At 36.5% G+C, this 15,432-nt stretch overlaps 1 protein-coding gene across 1 annotated transcript; it reads right to left on the reverse strand.

Moving 5' to 3' along the window:
• Positions 1–3,856: 3,856 nt before the first annotated feature.
• CXCR4 (C-X-C motif chemokine receptor 4) lies at positions 3,857–8,313 on the reverse strand. The gene is made up of 2 exons (XM_053698255.1): positions 8,225–8,313; positions 3,857–6,084 (listed from the first exon to the last, which is right to left on the reverse strand). The coding sequence occupies exons 1-2, from the start codon at positions 8,228–8,230 to the stop codon at positions 5,011–5,013; spliced, it is 1,080 nt and encodes a 359-aa protein (XP_053554230.1). The 5' UTR covers positions 8,231–8,313; the 3' UTR covers positions 3,857–5,010.
• Between the last annotated feature and the right edge of the window lie 7,119 nt (positions 8,314–15,432).

A 15,432-nucleotide genomic window follows, 5' to 3' on the forward strand; every position in this document is an offset into this window, starting at 1 on the left:
GAGTGCGGTATGGAGCTCAATTTTGCTCTACGCTCACTTTTTGCCTAATAACGCCGGGTTTATGAAAACCTGTAATACCAGCACTGTAGGTAAGTGAGCGGTGACAATAACATGCAAGTTACCGCAAAATTCTTTTAGTACAAGGGGAAAAATTATATTGTTTTAAAAAAAATATGGTTATGCCTCTGTTCATGCAGATACTATAATCAATCATTATAATGCACTGTGTGTGTATTTATTGGGGGAAACTTAAATGATTATGCAAATAAGATCTGAACAATAAAGATCTGAGCTATGTCTATGTTGTACAGAGGAGTAAAACACTTGGAAATATAGTTTAAGAGCAGATACAAGATTATTTTTAGATAGATGTATTTTATTTTACGTTTTAGACCTGTCTGACTTTATATTTTTTAACATATAAATAAATATGTTAATTGTTCTATGTTTTCTATTGTACACCTTAAGGGCATAACCTCATATTCTAGGACAGAGCAGTACAAATGAGGTCAAGGGTCACGTGTGGTACACAAACCACAAACCAAATGTATATCTTTATTGTTTTATGTATATAATTATTTTTATTTCCTATAATTTTAATATTGCAAAACGAGAATGAGAAGATTATTTAAAGGGTTCTATTAATAGGACATACCTTCCTTTTTATGGCAAGAGAATCAGGGCTCAAGGGAAGGGCCTTGAAGGCCACATGTAGTATTTGTTTTCCTTGCTTGTTGTGCGTTTATACATTCTCCCAAGGAGAACACATACCACATACATACAACCAAAGTAAACAGCTTTAAAGGGACAACAAACTGCAGTTACAAGATTTGCATACAGCCTTGAAATAAATTAACAAAGAAGATTAAATCTAATACGTGATACAATCACAGTGGAGGGGGCGCACAAGGTTATATATAATAGGATAGTGGTCAGTATTGGCCCCTAAAGGCAATTTACAGCTAAAACAGATAATACAGACAGATTTTAAAACAGACCAATAAAATCCTGTTAGATGTAATATGGTTAACTTTGTGTAAGTCTCTTTTAGTATAGAAAAAAAGAGAAAAAAAATGTATTTTTATTTAATGGACTGATAGTTGATAGTGGCTGCCTCCTCTTCACCAGATGATCCAGAGAAGAACTATAAAACAGAAAACAACAGAGGGGCGCCTCATGTGTAGTATTATCTTGGTGATGACAGAAATATAACTGAATAGCCAAATGGGTACTCACATACTCCAAGAGCACACTTATGTGCTGGTAGGGACAAGCTGTAGATTTGTATAGGTGTGACAGCTCACCCGTTCTGGGATACTTCCAATACTGTAGTGCTGCAGCAAATGTGAAAATATCATGATGAAACGGTTTGCCAACCAAGAAACGCGTTGCAATTATTGGGGCCAACTGGGTGACCCTGTAATCCATTCTTTGTAACAACCTTGGTGTTGTTGTTCAATTTTAATTTTTTAACGTGTTTTTAATAAATATTTTTAAACTTCTATCTTTGGAGTGGATTTCATTTCCAACCATCTGCCTATTACCACTGAGAAGGATACAGCCACTGTGGAGCACCAAGCCTGCATTTTCTTCTCACTGCACCAATACTTGAAGCATTATCTGTTTGGGTGAGCTGCCACACCTGTCTGAATCTGCAGCCTGCATCTACTAGCACGTTGGTGTGCTTTGGGAGTATGTGAGTACCCACTTTCTGCTACTAAGTACACACCTATGTTTTATCTTTAATGGTCTGCACATATAGTGCTTTCTGTTTGCTTTTTCACATTTGCTGCAGCACTACAGTATTGAAGTATCCCAGAATGGGTGAGCTGTTACACCTATACAAATCTACAGCCTGTCCCTACCAGCACATAAGTGTGCTTTTGGAGTATGTGAGTACCCATTTGGCTATTCAGTTATATTTCTGTCATCACCAAGATACTACACATGAGGCGCCCCTCTGTTGTTTTCTGTTTTAACAAAGAAGATTAGGGAGTTTAATGCATTAACATCTTGTTTGCTGAAATTGTTTTCAACTGCCAAAGCTCCACCCTCCTTTTGTGTGATTTGGAGAAGCCAATCAGTACTTGTAACCTAGTATAAAAGGACAGTCACTGCCATGGTATTGTTTTCAAGCTTGGTTGAAAGATTTAACTCTTGTTCATATGCGTCATAGAAGAGGCTTACATGAGTAGATTGGCCAGCTGGACTACACAAAGTGAACTCAGAGTATATTGTCACTGCAGTGGTAGTAGCAGTTATTAGACTATTACTCCCAGGATGATGACCTCAGGATCGAAGTCTAATGTAGCCTCTTCAAGCCATTAATTTCAAACTGGAGCAAATAATGAATAATAAAATTCTATGGCATTGTAACAGCATAGAATATGACAAGCAAACTCTGCAACTCTATTAATTTGTACATATTCAAGTGTGTTTAAGACAAATCACTGAACGAGTTCTGTAAATTCAATTTGTTACACGAGATAATGAAAAACCTTTGATGATACTTTGCACAACTGCAGAACCGTGACAGAGCAGCAATTTTAGATGATGTAACCTGCCCACTTCCCTATTTAGTAAAACAGATCTCATCATTTGCATCTTATATAATTTGGATTCACAAAGAATACAAGCTTGTAACATGAGGATATAGCATGTATCTTCATTATGCCTAATTGGGGGTAATGTGTTCATGGATAGTTCACTTCCCACGATCATACAGAGATGTAACAAGCCATGTCTGCCCTTCACAATATATTTTTCAAAAGGGGTTACAACACTGCATTTGCATTTTGAAAACACAATTAAATGTCTAAGTTCTTTTAAAGCTATTTTGTTTACTCTTCCCTAGAAGCTACTTTTTTTTGGGGCAAAAAGTGATATGTACTATGTTTCTTTTTAGAGGTTTGTATGCATTTTATTTTCACATTGAATTCCTATGGCAAATGGTATAAACAATATTTTATTTAAAGTGTATCATCAGAAAAGTGTAACATTTTATAGATAGCATTTATACATTAAAGGGACATTAAACACAAATTTTGTCTTTCATGATTTAGATAAAGCTTATGATTTTAAACAAATGTCCAAATTACGTCTATTATCTAATTTATTTCGTTATCTTGAAAACCGTTATCGAAAATGATACCTAGTTAGGCACAGTAGCTGCAGATTTGTGGCTGCACATATATATTTTAATGTTATTGGTTCAGTGCATTAACTAGCTCTCAGTAGTGCATTGCTGCCTCTTCAACAGAAAATATCAAGCAAATTAGATAATAGAAATAAATTGAAATGCTGTTTAAAATTGTATGGTCCATCTGAATCATGAAAGAAAAAATTTGGGTTTCATATTCCTTGAAATCACCTGATGCAATTTCCATTTGCTTTGTCGTTATTGATGCATGTTGATTCATCTGAGTAGGATGATGCGCTTGTGTGATTTTTTGGTTTTTGTTTAATGCAGGATCCCCCCCCCCCATAAAATGAGTCTCCCAGCCTACTAGATGTATATACTTGTACATAGGGAGAGACTAGATATCAGAAAATATCAATATGAAAAAACAGACGCTAAAATATTGTATTAAAACATTAACATATACTGTTGTGATTCACCCATTGCACTGCAACCAGCAGTATGACCTGAATATCAATAATATAAATGCATTGAATAAATATGTTCTGATCCCCAACTATGCTTTAAATTGGGAAAAAAATGCAAAAAATGTTATTGAAGTCTGTGAACCATTGCACTATAAAATTACTACACGTATGATGTACTTTAAAAGTATGAAAAATGTTAATTGTGCTATTAACATGATGTCCAAAGGAAAAAAAACAGAACAAGCGAAGGTTTCAATTCATAATGTTTTATTAACAAACAAAACATACACATTTTTATTAAAGTGTTCACCCTTTTGAATTGCTTTAGAAACTGGTGTAGTTTGAATACTGTTTGAAAATTGTTATGAAGGTTTTTTTGTTTTAAGTGCCATCATTTGCAACATAAGTGAAAACCTACTCATGTTTTTCTGCTTATATAAATAATTTCCAATTGGACTAAACTGATTAATTTGGAGAACTTGTTTTGAAAGGTACTATAGATCATAAACAACAACCCATCCAAAATGGAGTTGAAATTTCAGTGCCAGTTTTATTTGTAAGATAAATCCATTGGCTTCAGAATTTCAGAACTCCCAGAAGTATTTGTCTTAAAGGCAAGCTGATCATTTTTATTTTACAATAAAATATCTTGCTACATTTTATAGGCCACTCTTTTAATCAAATGAACCTAACTGATTTACTGATTAGCATTTCTAGTCACTAGTTTCCTAGACAATTATCTTTGCTCATATGTCCCTTGTATTCTACTTCTAAGCAGCTAATAACAATGTTTTATAAAAATAGCAGGATACTTAGAAACAAAAAGAAAACAAAACATTGATGCCATATGCATATACTGACAGTCTGTATTGGGGTGGCCTCCTACCAAATTGGTTTCTGCATACCACCTAGTACAATGTTCTTTGATATCACATACCTCACACCAAATGTCTTGTTCCATAAAAACTTGGTGCTATACTATGTAATATCACACAGCTCCCACCAAATGGGTTGATGTATATTATTTGGTACTAAGCTAATTGATGTCACATACCTTCCACCAAATGGAATGTTAAAAAATGTTCTAGGACTAATACTGGAAATACAGGTCATGTGTTTTACTAAAAAAAAAAAAGAAAACTTCATGTGTGGCACAAGTCAGTTTTAAAGACAGAAATTGGCACTGAAATGAATATACAAATTTATTAAGAACCAATCAATAGTCCACAGGGCCTGCCTACAAAGATATACAAAACATGAAAAACATTCTTATAAATAAGGCAATGAAAGTTCATAATCATAAAAAGACAATAAAAATCCATATAGCAAATAAAATACAATATGTACAAAGAGAAAAGTCTGTAGCTTCAAATGGAAGAAGCAGTCCATGTGTATGATATACTGTTAACTAGACTGAAAACTAGAAGATTCAGATTCAGTCGATACTGATGAGAGCCCAGCACGCTTTTTGGATAATATTTTTAAGCTGGATCCTCTGCTTACAGAGCTGAATGCATTTTGTGCAGAGGTTTTAAATTTAGCGCCAAGAAAAGCGTATAAAATTGGGTTGAGGCAGCAGTGAAAAAAGGCCAAGGCTTCTGTAATAGAAATCCACTTGTGCAAGGTTTTCTCCAAATTGCAGTCATATTTCAGTATCTGAAGTAACATAAATGTGTCCATTGTAAGACATACGTAATATGGGAGCCAACATGCAAAAAAAGCCAGGATGAGAATTACTGTGGTCTTCAAAGCTTTACGTTTTTGGTGACCTTTGGAATGAGAGAGTTTTGAAATGATTACACAGTAGCATGTTAAAATTATAAGTCCAGGCAAAACCAGTCCAACTGTGATGTGTAGGAACCTAAACCCAATAGTCCAATATTCTTGGTTCTCATATGGGTAGATGCGATCACACATTGCCAGTCCACTTTCTTCACTCACAGTAGCAGTGGCAAAGACCAAGTCAGGCACTGTCAACAGCACAGCTGGAAGCCACACCCCAGCATACACCACTTTTTCAGCTAAGACTTTTCTTGAACCTTGGCTGTTGGTGGCATGGACAATTGCCAAGTATCGATCTAAGCTGATGAATGCCAAGATTAGGACACTGCTGTAGAGGTTGACAGTATAGATTACATGAACAGTCTTGCACAGAAACACACCAACGTACCATCCTTGGACTGCATCCACTGACCAGAAAGGAAGCGTGAACACAAAGAGAAGGTCAGCAACTGAAAGGTGCAGTCTATATTTGTCAGTCATAGTTCTGGACTTTTTTTGATATCCCATGACTATTACCACCAATCCATTCCCGATTATGCCCAGCAGAAAGATGAAGGAGTAGATAATTGGCAGGAAGATACGGTTGAAATCCTCATCTCTGAAGCAAGGCTCTGGCATGTACATGAAATCATCTGTTTCATTGAGATCTGTGTTGTTGTCATCTGTAATACTGAAGTATACACCACCAGAGAAATGCTAAGAGGAAAAAAAAAATATGTTAATAAACATCATGTCAGTTTTAAATTACTTCATTAAAATCATGTGCAAAGATGTTGTGCCAAATGTATATGTTATAGTTTAAGAGGAATGTGTTGCTGAAATACCCAGCAAATGGCCATGTAATCTCTATCTGTAACCAGAGGGACAAAGGGAGGAACAGATATGCACTTAAGAAAATATATTAGTATAGTTACATATTGGAAAAACTAGGAAACACCCCACAATCGTTTTCAGAAATATACATTTCACACTGCTTGATAGTATTTATTTACATTTTTTTTTTTGTTATGGAGAATACAAAAAAAGCAAACTTATTTGTGAAATTAAGGTTACAAAAATATATGGCTTCTGAGTACATATAGTTCATTGACACAATTTTTACTATGTTTTCATGGTCAGTAAAATGAATCATAGTTCTTTAAGCTTATGGTACAAACAGAAGGTTGGGTTATTGGGAAATATAAATGGGTGATGCTGTATTGAAGAGGAAAGTAAGATTTACTAACCACTAACGGTTCTGGGTCTCCTGTGTGAGAGTGAGCGTTATAAAAAGAGGAAGGAATTTTATTGTACCACAATAAAGAATACCCATTGGTGCATAGCGAACCCCTTGGGTACAACAACTTGCAACCACAACGTCCTGTGTCACTGACGTTTTATTTCATTTCTATCTTCACTCTATCTTCAGGCTGGTGGGAATTTGAAACTGTGGCACGGGATGACTATAGGGGATTTCACACATTTTTTTGTTTTGTCATTTATGTACTAGAAATGAATCTGAGGGGGGTTTGTCTGCAAATAATCAGCACGTGTGATACTGTACCCTGTGCCCAGCACCTATCACTTCACTATAAAGTGTAATACCAGGAGCGCACACTTGGCACCGTACCTATCACATCACTATAAAGAGTAATGCCAGGAGCGCACACTTGGCACCGTACCCTGTACCTATCACATCACTATAAAGAGTAATGCCAGGAGCGCACACTTGGCACCGTACCCTGTACCTATCACATCACTATAAAGAGTAATGCCAGGAGCGCACACTTGGCACCGTACCCTGTACCTATCACATCACTATAAAGAGTAATGCCAGGAGCGCACACTTGGCACCGTACCCCGTACCTATCACATCACTATAAAGAGTAATGCCAGGAGCGCACACTTGGCACCGTACCCGTACCTATTACATTACTATAACAAGTAATGCCAGGAGCGCACACATGGCACCGTACCTATCACATCACTATAAAGAGTAATGCCAGGAGCGCACACTTGGCACCGTACCCGTAGCTATTACATTACTATAACAAGTAATGCCAGGAGCGCACACATGGCACCGTACCTATCACATCACTATAAAGAGTAATGCCAGGAGCGCACACTTGGCACCGTACCCCGTACCTATTACATTACTATAACAAGTAATGCCAGGAGCGCACACATGGCACCGTACCTATCACATCACTATAAAGAGTAATGCCAGGAGCGCACACTTGGCACCGTACCCCGTACCTATCACATCACTATAAAGAGTAATGCCAGGAGCGCACACTTGGCACCGTACCCCGTACCTATCACATCACTATAAAGACTATATAGCGAACAAATACCCACCTAGTACTGGCACATAGTGACCTCGTGGGCACATGCACGTTACTAACGGGCACACATGGGGCTGACAGTGTCACCCAGTCCGGGGGGTACGGGGCGCCCAGCACTGAGGCAGAAAGATACCAAATCGGAGGATGCAGTGAAAGGAACAGTTTAGCTATAGGGGACGGTATCATATGATTACGTTATTTGTATTTTACTTTTTATTTCCATCGTTTGTATAACCCACACCACACACAGTTTACCCAGCTAACCCATTATAACCAGCATACAGCGCCAGGTGTATGGTTCATGGCATTTACAACATACTAACCCCTGTCGTGCCCCTGTTCTTAGCACAAAAAGCAAATACAACCAGTACATAAACACAACACGCTCTATGTCACCAAGCTCAATACTCCGTCAGCACCACAAAAGGTACAACTGTGTATAACACCCAATCTTTCCCTCACACGGTATTCTGCATTATATAACCAGGCATTATGATATTATTATTACTTACTTCCATGCTTGCAGCTGATGGGACCGCCAACTTTGCAGACACCAGAGGTCACGATAATGAGAAATGAATGATTAGCTCAGTGCGCGCTGTAACAAAGATCTGAGCTCTAGCGCTGAACAGCACAGCTTTATAAGCGCCTATACAGCACTGCGCATGCGTGCGAGCTTTTGACGTTTGGGGGAATCCTCCAGTGCAGACACGGAATCCTGTTATGAACCGCGCAGCTGGCACTGAGACAGGCTCTTTGTTTGTCACGATAAGCTGCATCTGTAAACAACATCAGTGCGAGATCTGCAGCTGCACCTTAACAAGTGTATAAAGATATATGCTGCTTATACATAAATGGCACACAACAAACAGCGTTTATTATGTGTTAATATTAAAATGATGCTTACAATACGATATTCACGTGATATATTGTGTGTGTGTGTTGTGATTCTTTATTATGCTAAAAACTTCAGTTTACCATTTACATATGTAAAAAAAAAACCTGTACTGCTCCAGCGTAATTTTCAATTGACCCCCTCATCTAATAGCAAATCAGCTTTAGCATTTACTTAATTTGATCAAAAGGGTTGGGGAGATCATTTTTCTTTTCTTTTCCAGTTCACTAAATGAATTACCAGACAGACTAATTAATGCACTTTACTTAACTCTGCGTTACCAAAAGTGATAATGCAGGATGGGTTACAAAAGTAAAATGGCATTAGAAGTCTATGAAAACACGAGAGGGATAAGTACAAGGAGTATTTAATACGCACATTTTCTCCTGACACCAGCAACACATAAATCCATCTCACTGATTTTCTAAACCTTAGACCCATAATAGAAACAGAAGTGTGTGGTGGGTGATTGCACTGCACTCTCTGCACCCCCCCGCCCCCCCATACATCTACACACGTTCTAAACTGGTATATAAAGGCACCATCATTACATTGTATAGTTTAGTAATACATTACAGGCTAACAAGAACAATGCTGATCTTTTCTTGTATTGACGCTTATCTGTTGCCCTACTTATCAGACTACCAATCATTAACCTATTTTTCACTGATGATAAAACACTCTAATGTCAGTCACTCATTTACTCAGTTTTGGTATGATTAAGTCAATTTCCTGTATTAGATGACCTTACTGATTTAATTTATTATTGCATTCCCAGATTAATATCTCTTTAATAAACCCTGATATTTAGGTTGCTAGTCCTCCACCAAAAAAAATAATATTAAATCAGTATTTTCGTTTTTGGAAAGTGTTTTCTTTCCAGCAACTTTTGATTGGATACATATATATATCTTATTTTTTTAAATCAGCAATGCAATAAATTGCAGGGTTCCCCAAATCCTTTTGATGGACAGATAATGATTAAAGAAAAGTAGTTTTGTTACAATCTGTAAAGTCCTTAATTCATATTTTAGTGTGTTTGTGATTGTATGTTTGTTACTTTATGTTCACTGTAATGGTCTTCAGAAGATTCTGTTTCAAACTGGAAGATGTTGCCTGATAGGACTGGTTTGCTCTCACATCACTGTAACAGTTCAGAGACTGTAGATTGCAGTAGAACTGAACTTTATAGTCTGTGGTTTTACTTATGCAAATGTGTAATCCTGTAAACATTGTACCAAATAGCACACATGAACATTTAACTTTTTGTATTTAGAAATGTATAATATAGTATCACATAAAAGCTATAATGAAACATGCATTTAAAATATTTAAAGGTACACAAATACACCAAAATGTAGTGTACTCAAAAGACTGCATCACTTAATTTAAAACTATTCAAACTGTTGTTGCTACTAACAGGAAATACATGTTTGTGCACACCACATTTTAGGGACAGGTTTGGAAAGACCTGCTCACTGAATAACAAGGACTACTCCCACCGCTCAACCGGTAAACAGAGACAGACTTCCCCAAATAAAATAATTGTATTAAGGCTACTTACCATTCTGTTTAAAAAGTAATAGATTTGAAAATCCAATTTATTAAACCCAACAAACAAAAAGCTTAGGTGTTAAAAAATAATGAAATTCAAGAGACAGACGGAATATTGAAAACATAGAGACACTTTATATATGTAGAATAAAAGAAAAAGGTATAAGCTGTGATGCTGGGGGAATTCAAGCCCTAATTTAAGTGAGAAATAATAATAATTATTGGATACGTTATAAAGTCTTGCATGTGAAATGTAAATGTGTTAGGTAATAAGCTATGTGACATTAGTTCCACCTGAATAATGTATGTAAAGCACACCCATTTCAATGTGGGCTGGAAATAGGATTGCAAGCTTCATTAACTGCTAATCATTTATTTTATCCTGATCTATACTACATAGGTAATAACATGTATTTCCTGATATGCTAGACTACATTTTATAGCACCATAGGCTGTAAAACCATTTGAGAGGTTGGATATATTAGGGGGGAGAGGGTAGTGATGGTGGGGGGTGGGGTGGAATGTAAAAAGGGTTCAGAGGAAATCACATGACTGAGTGACAAATGTAAAGATGTCATAGAAATAATGTATGGCAGAGAAAGGGATGATAGCAAAGCAAACCTATGAGTAAAGTCGAAGAAGATATGAAAATGAAAAAGGTAAAATTATATATCAAATTATACTACCATGATATACTACCATGATGCCACAAATCATTATTTAATCTTGTGCAACAAAATAACATGCAACCTGCTAGTCCTTAAAGGGACAGTTCACCCAAAAACTTTCTCCCCTTTAAATTATTCCCAATGATCCTTTTAACCTGCTAGAGTGTATTAAATTGGTTGCAAGAAGCTCCTTTACTCATATTTCAGCATTTGAAATAGCTGATTTAGCTTGTGGTTTCCCAACCTATACTGAAAGTTTTGATACTGGCGTATACACTATTGACAAGCCTAAGTAAACACAGACAGCAGAAGAGATTACACCCTCACTGGGGGGGCATGATAGTTAAGTAATAAAATGATAATTTTCCATTGTTCTCTCTATGTATTGAGCTTTGGTGTTCCAGACAAATATAAGATAAGGAAGCAGGTCTGTGTACACAAAGTGATAACAAAATGAGATCTGATATTACCTGAAGCTCAACCCATTGTAATAGGCTGTGGTTTCAAAGCACAAAACCAGCTACTTCAGATACACAAATAAACCCGAAAATGCAATTTCTCAAATATTTTATACTCTGCAGTTGGTATAACAAGTCATTTAAAATACATTTATGGAAAAACAATTTTACAGTGTACTGTCCCTTTAAATTTGCAGGATTAAAAGGATAGGAAAGTCAAAATTAAACTTGCAAGTATCAGATATAGTATGTAATTTTTAAGCCATTTTACAATTAACTTCTATTTTCAAATGTGCTTCATTCTCTTGGTATCTCTTGCTGAAAAAGAATACACACATATCCTACCCTAGTGGAAGCTGGCCGCTAATTGCTGACTGCACACATTTGTCTCTTGTGATTGGCTAACTAGATCTGTTCAGCTAGCTACAGTAGTGCAGTGCTGTTCCTTCAGCAAAAGATAATAAGAGAATGAAGCAAATTTGATAATAGAAGTAAATTGGAAACTTGTTTAAAATTGAATGTTCTCTCCAATTCATGAAAGAAAATGTTGGGGTTTCCTGTCCCTTTAAGGACTAGCAGGTCCGACAAGTTGCATGTTATTTTGTTGCACAAGATTAAATAAAATGCTAAACTGTGCTGCTGCTCTTTGGTTTTTCATGATTTTGAGGGCTAGGGAACAGGGCTATTAGTAATTATCATATACCCTATTGTTTTTTTTTTTAATATTTTCTCATTGTCATATTGACTTGAGGGAAAAAAAGAATACAAATGATATTGATATTTTGTATTTAAACCAATTCCTATTGTACATTTATACCTTTTGAAAAACACATTTCCTGTGTAACTTGTCCAAATAGTTCAGCTTTTGGATTTTTACAAATCTGCATTTACTGTATATAAATTTTATTTTTTACTGTTCTTCTAAACTCTGTGGTTACAGTCAGCTTTGATTAATAGAACATATGGCAGCATCATATAAATGAATTATAATATTGACCTCTACATGATTTTAAAGGGACATGAAACACATTTTTTTTTCTTTCATAATTCAGATAGAGCTTGTGATTTTAAACAAATTTATCATTTACTATGTTTTGTTTTCTTGTTATCCTTTGTTGAAAAGATTACCTAGGTAGGCTCGGTAACTGCTGATTGGTTGTTGCACATATATGCTTCATGTTATTGGATAACCTAGATCATTAACTAGCTCCCAGTAGTGCATTGCTGCTTCGTCAACAAAGGATACTAAGAGAAATAAGCAAATTAGATAATAGAAGTAAAATTGTAAAAAAGTTGGGTTTCCTGTCCCTTTAACTATGGCAATTCAAGTAGTGTAACTAGAAAGGTATGTAGCATCCCACCCTACAGAGCAAAAAAAAAAACAACAACAATAAACATTATTTTCAGTTAATTGGTTTAGAAAGTGAAGGAAAAACAACAATAAACAAGTTGCAAGGTGCAAGATGTTGGCGAAACTGGTTGCATACAAAAGATGAATAACACTTGTATGTTACTCACAAAGGGTCAGGGCAGACTTAGACTTTGTAAATGAGGTTGTATTGTCTGCCCATGGTCCTTGTAAGGGGCGACTATGGGTAGAATTGCCTCTTTTGTTGAAAAATAAATCCTGGCTCTAGTAATTAGCATAATTAGTTCAGTAACCAAAAGTGACATCACTTGGAGATAAGAGCTGGAAATCTTGTTCTACAGCAGAGCTTTCCAAACTTTTCATGTTGGTGACACACTTTTTAGACCTTCATCATTTTGCGGCACAGTAATTCAGTTGTACTACCAAAAAGGAGGTTAAACTAACTTGTTTTAAGAGATACGGACACATACATAAATTATATAATAATGAAATGTATATGCAAGTAACAGTATGTAAGTATGTGCAAGAATTAAAAAAAAAGTTTAGTAACACCAATAGCTACTTACTTTTTTAATGGGATGTATGAGGTTGATGGGATGAACACAGTTTCTGAATATTTGGTCGAATATTAGATAATGATACTCGCATTTTATCATCAAGCATTTTTAAGCTTCCACTTCCTATCCATATATCAAGAGCAGGAGCAGCAATGCACTACTGGGAGCTACTTGCAAAAAAACACCCCACTTTGACTTCTGACTTCAGCTCAGCGTTTAAGCTGCCGTCCTCAGAGCTTGGTGAGTCCAATTGACTACTGCCCATGCTGCAAACACACTGCTGTCCCACTCACTGACTACACATGCAGTCATAAGTCGATTAAGGAGACTACACGTGCAGTGAGGAGCCAATGTGCCACCAATGGAATAGTTTCAGCTCCCACTAAGCTGCGCCAATAGGTTAAGATGATCTGTAACTCACTAGGTATAAATCATGTGTCAACCATGTGATATGCGTAGCAGGTAGGCAGAAAGTTGGAAACCAAAAAAAGAAAATGTAAAAAAATGTAAATAAAGAAAAATTGTGCTGAAGCAGGGACACACCTACACACTGCTGCCGACACACTAATGTGTCACGACACTCAGTTTGCAAAGCACTGTTCTACAGCAGTGTTTTTCAACCAGTGTGCCGTGGCACACTAGTGTGCCATGAGAGATCCTCAGGTGTGCCGCGGCAGACTGACAACAGTGCGGGGGTGTCCCTCTTTCAAATTTTGAAATATTGGGAGGTATGTGACAGGCTCATCAGGCATCATTTACAACCATGACATTGACATTCATTCACAGACAATCATTATGATTGTTTGTGAATGAATGTCAATATGTCATGTATAGTTTGAAGGAGGCATGGCATGACAGCACAGTACAGTACAGTATATATATATATATATATATATATATCCTGTATTAGGCTACAATGTGTGATTTTGTAAAATTTTGGGATGGTGGTGTGCCACAGGATTTTTTAATGTAAAAAAGTGTGCCACGGCAAAAAAAAGGTTGCAAATCACTGTTCTACAGAGTTAGAAATGAATGTTGACAACTATAGTAGACACTGGAATGTATTATAGTTTTAATGCACATTTCTACCCTGAATAAACTAAAATGTGTATGTTTTTATTGATTATTAATGCTGTAACTGTTAATGCTGTTGGAGTTGTTCTTATCAGACAGTGAGCATTCATAGCAGAAAGGCACCTGTTATATAGGTGAGTTTGATTGGTTATTCTGGAAATGGGTTATTTCTGGGAAATAGCAATATACTTGTCAGTTACTTGATTCCTGTGTCAACCAACAGGAATGTAAGCTTAATTTTTGTTCTTGACAATCCCGACCCCATTAAAAATGCATTTTAAAAAAATGGTGCTACTGGTTACTTTAACTAAAGCTAAAATCTATTAAAATATATTTTTTAGAGTATGTATTTTATACATTGCTGACCCTAGAAAACTATGGGCTAGATTACAAGTTGAGCGCAAAATATTGCTTCAGTGAAAGCATATTAGTGCTCAACATAATAATACCAGTGCACACATTGCACGGAAGCAAAGGGGGTAAGTCATGCAGCGATGAGCAGCAAATATAAATATATATAAACATATACATAAATATTTATAGAGGCGTATTTTTCAATAATTATATATTCACTCTAGCTAGTGAGCTAACCCGTAGCTTCGGCACTTCAATAAGACTGCTGGGAGCGATTGGGAGGAACCGATACCGTGATTGGACAAGGAGCCTGTCTGTCATATAGCCACAGCATATATATATAATAGTTCTGGTTTGCCCATACCGACACGATAGTGTCGCTACGCTTGTGAGTATTCTGATCACCTGGGGAGGGATCACTTTCTCTTTGTTGATCCGACGGTACTGTCCTATGCCTTGGCGCCTCTCTCTTCTTATATAAATATTTATATGTTAATATGTGTATACACATATTAGCACATAAATATATATGTATATATTCATATACAAAACACAGAAGGGGACTGCACTCTCAGACTGGACTGGGTACACATCCCATGACCCTGCAACATGCTCAATCCTGGGTGCTATCGCACTCTCAGGAATCTGTGCTGTCTCCAGAGCCACAGGCAGTTAACCACAGACAAGCTTGGGTGCAAGGTCCATAGGGAAAATGACAAAATAAATTAATACAACACTCAGAAAGTCCGGCACTCGCTTACAAGCTCTCAGCTAAGATTAAAAGCAAAACT

The sequence above is a fragment of the Bombina bombina genome, chromosome 1, assembly GCF_027579735.1.
Source record: "Bombina bombina isolate aBomBom1 chromosome 1, aBomBom1.pri, whole genome shotgun sequence".
Lineage (NCBI taxonomy): Eukaryota > Metazoa > Chordata > Amphibia > Anura > Bombinatoridae > Bombina > Bombina bombina.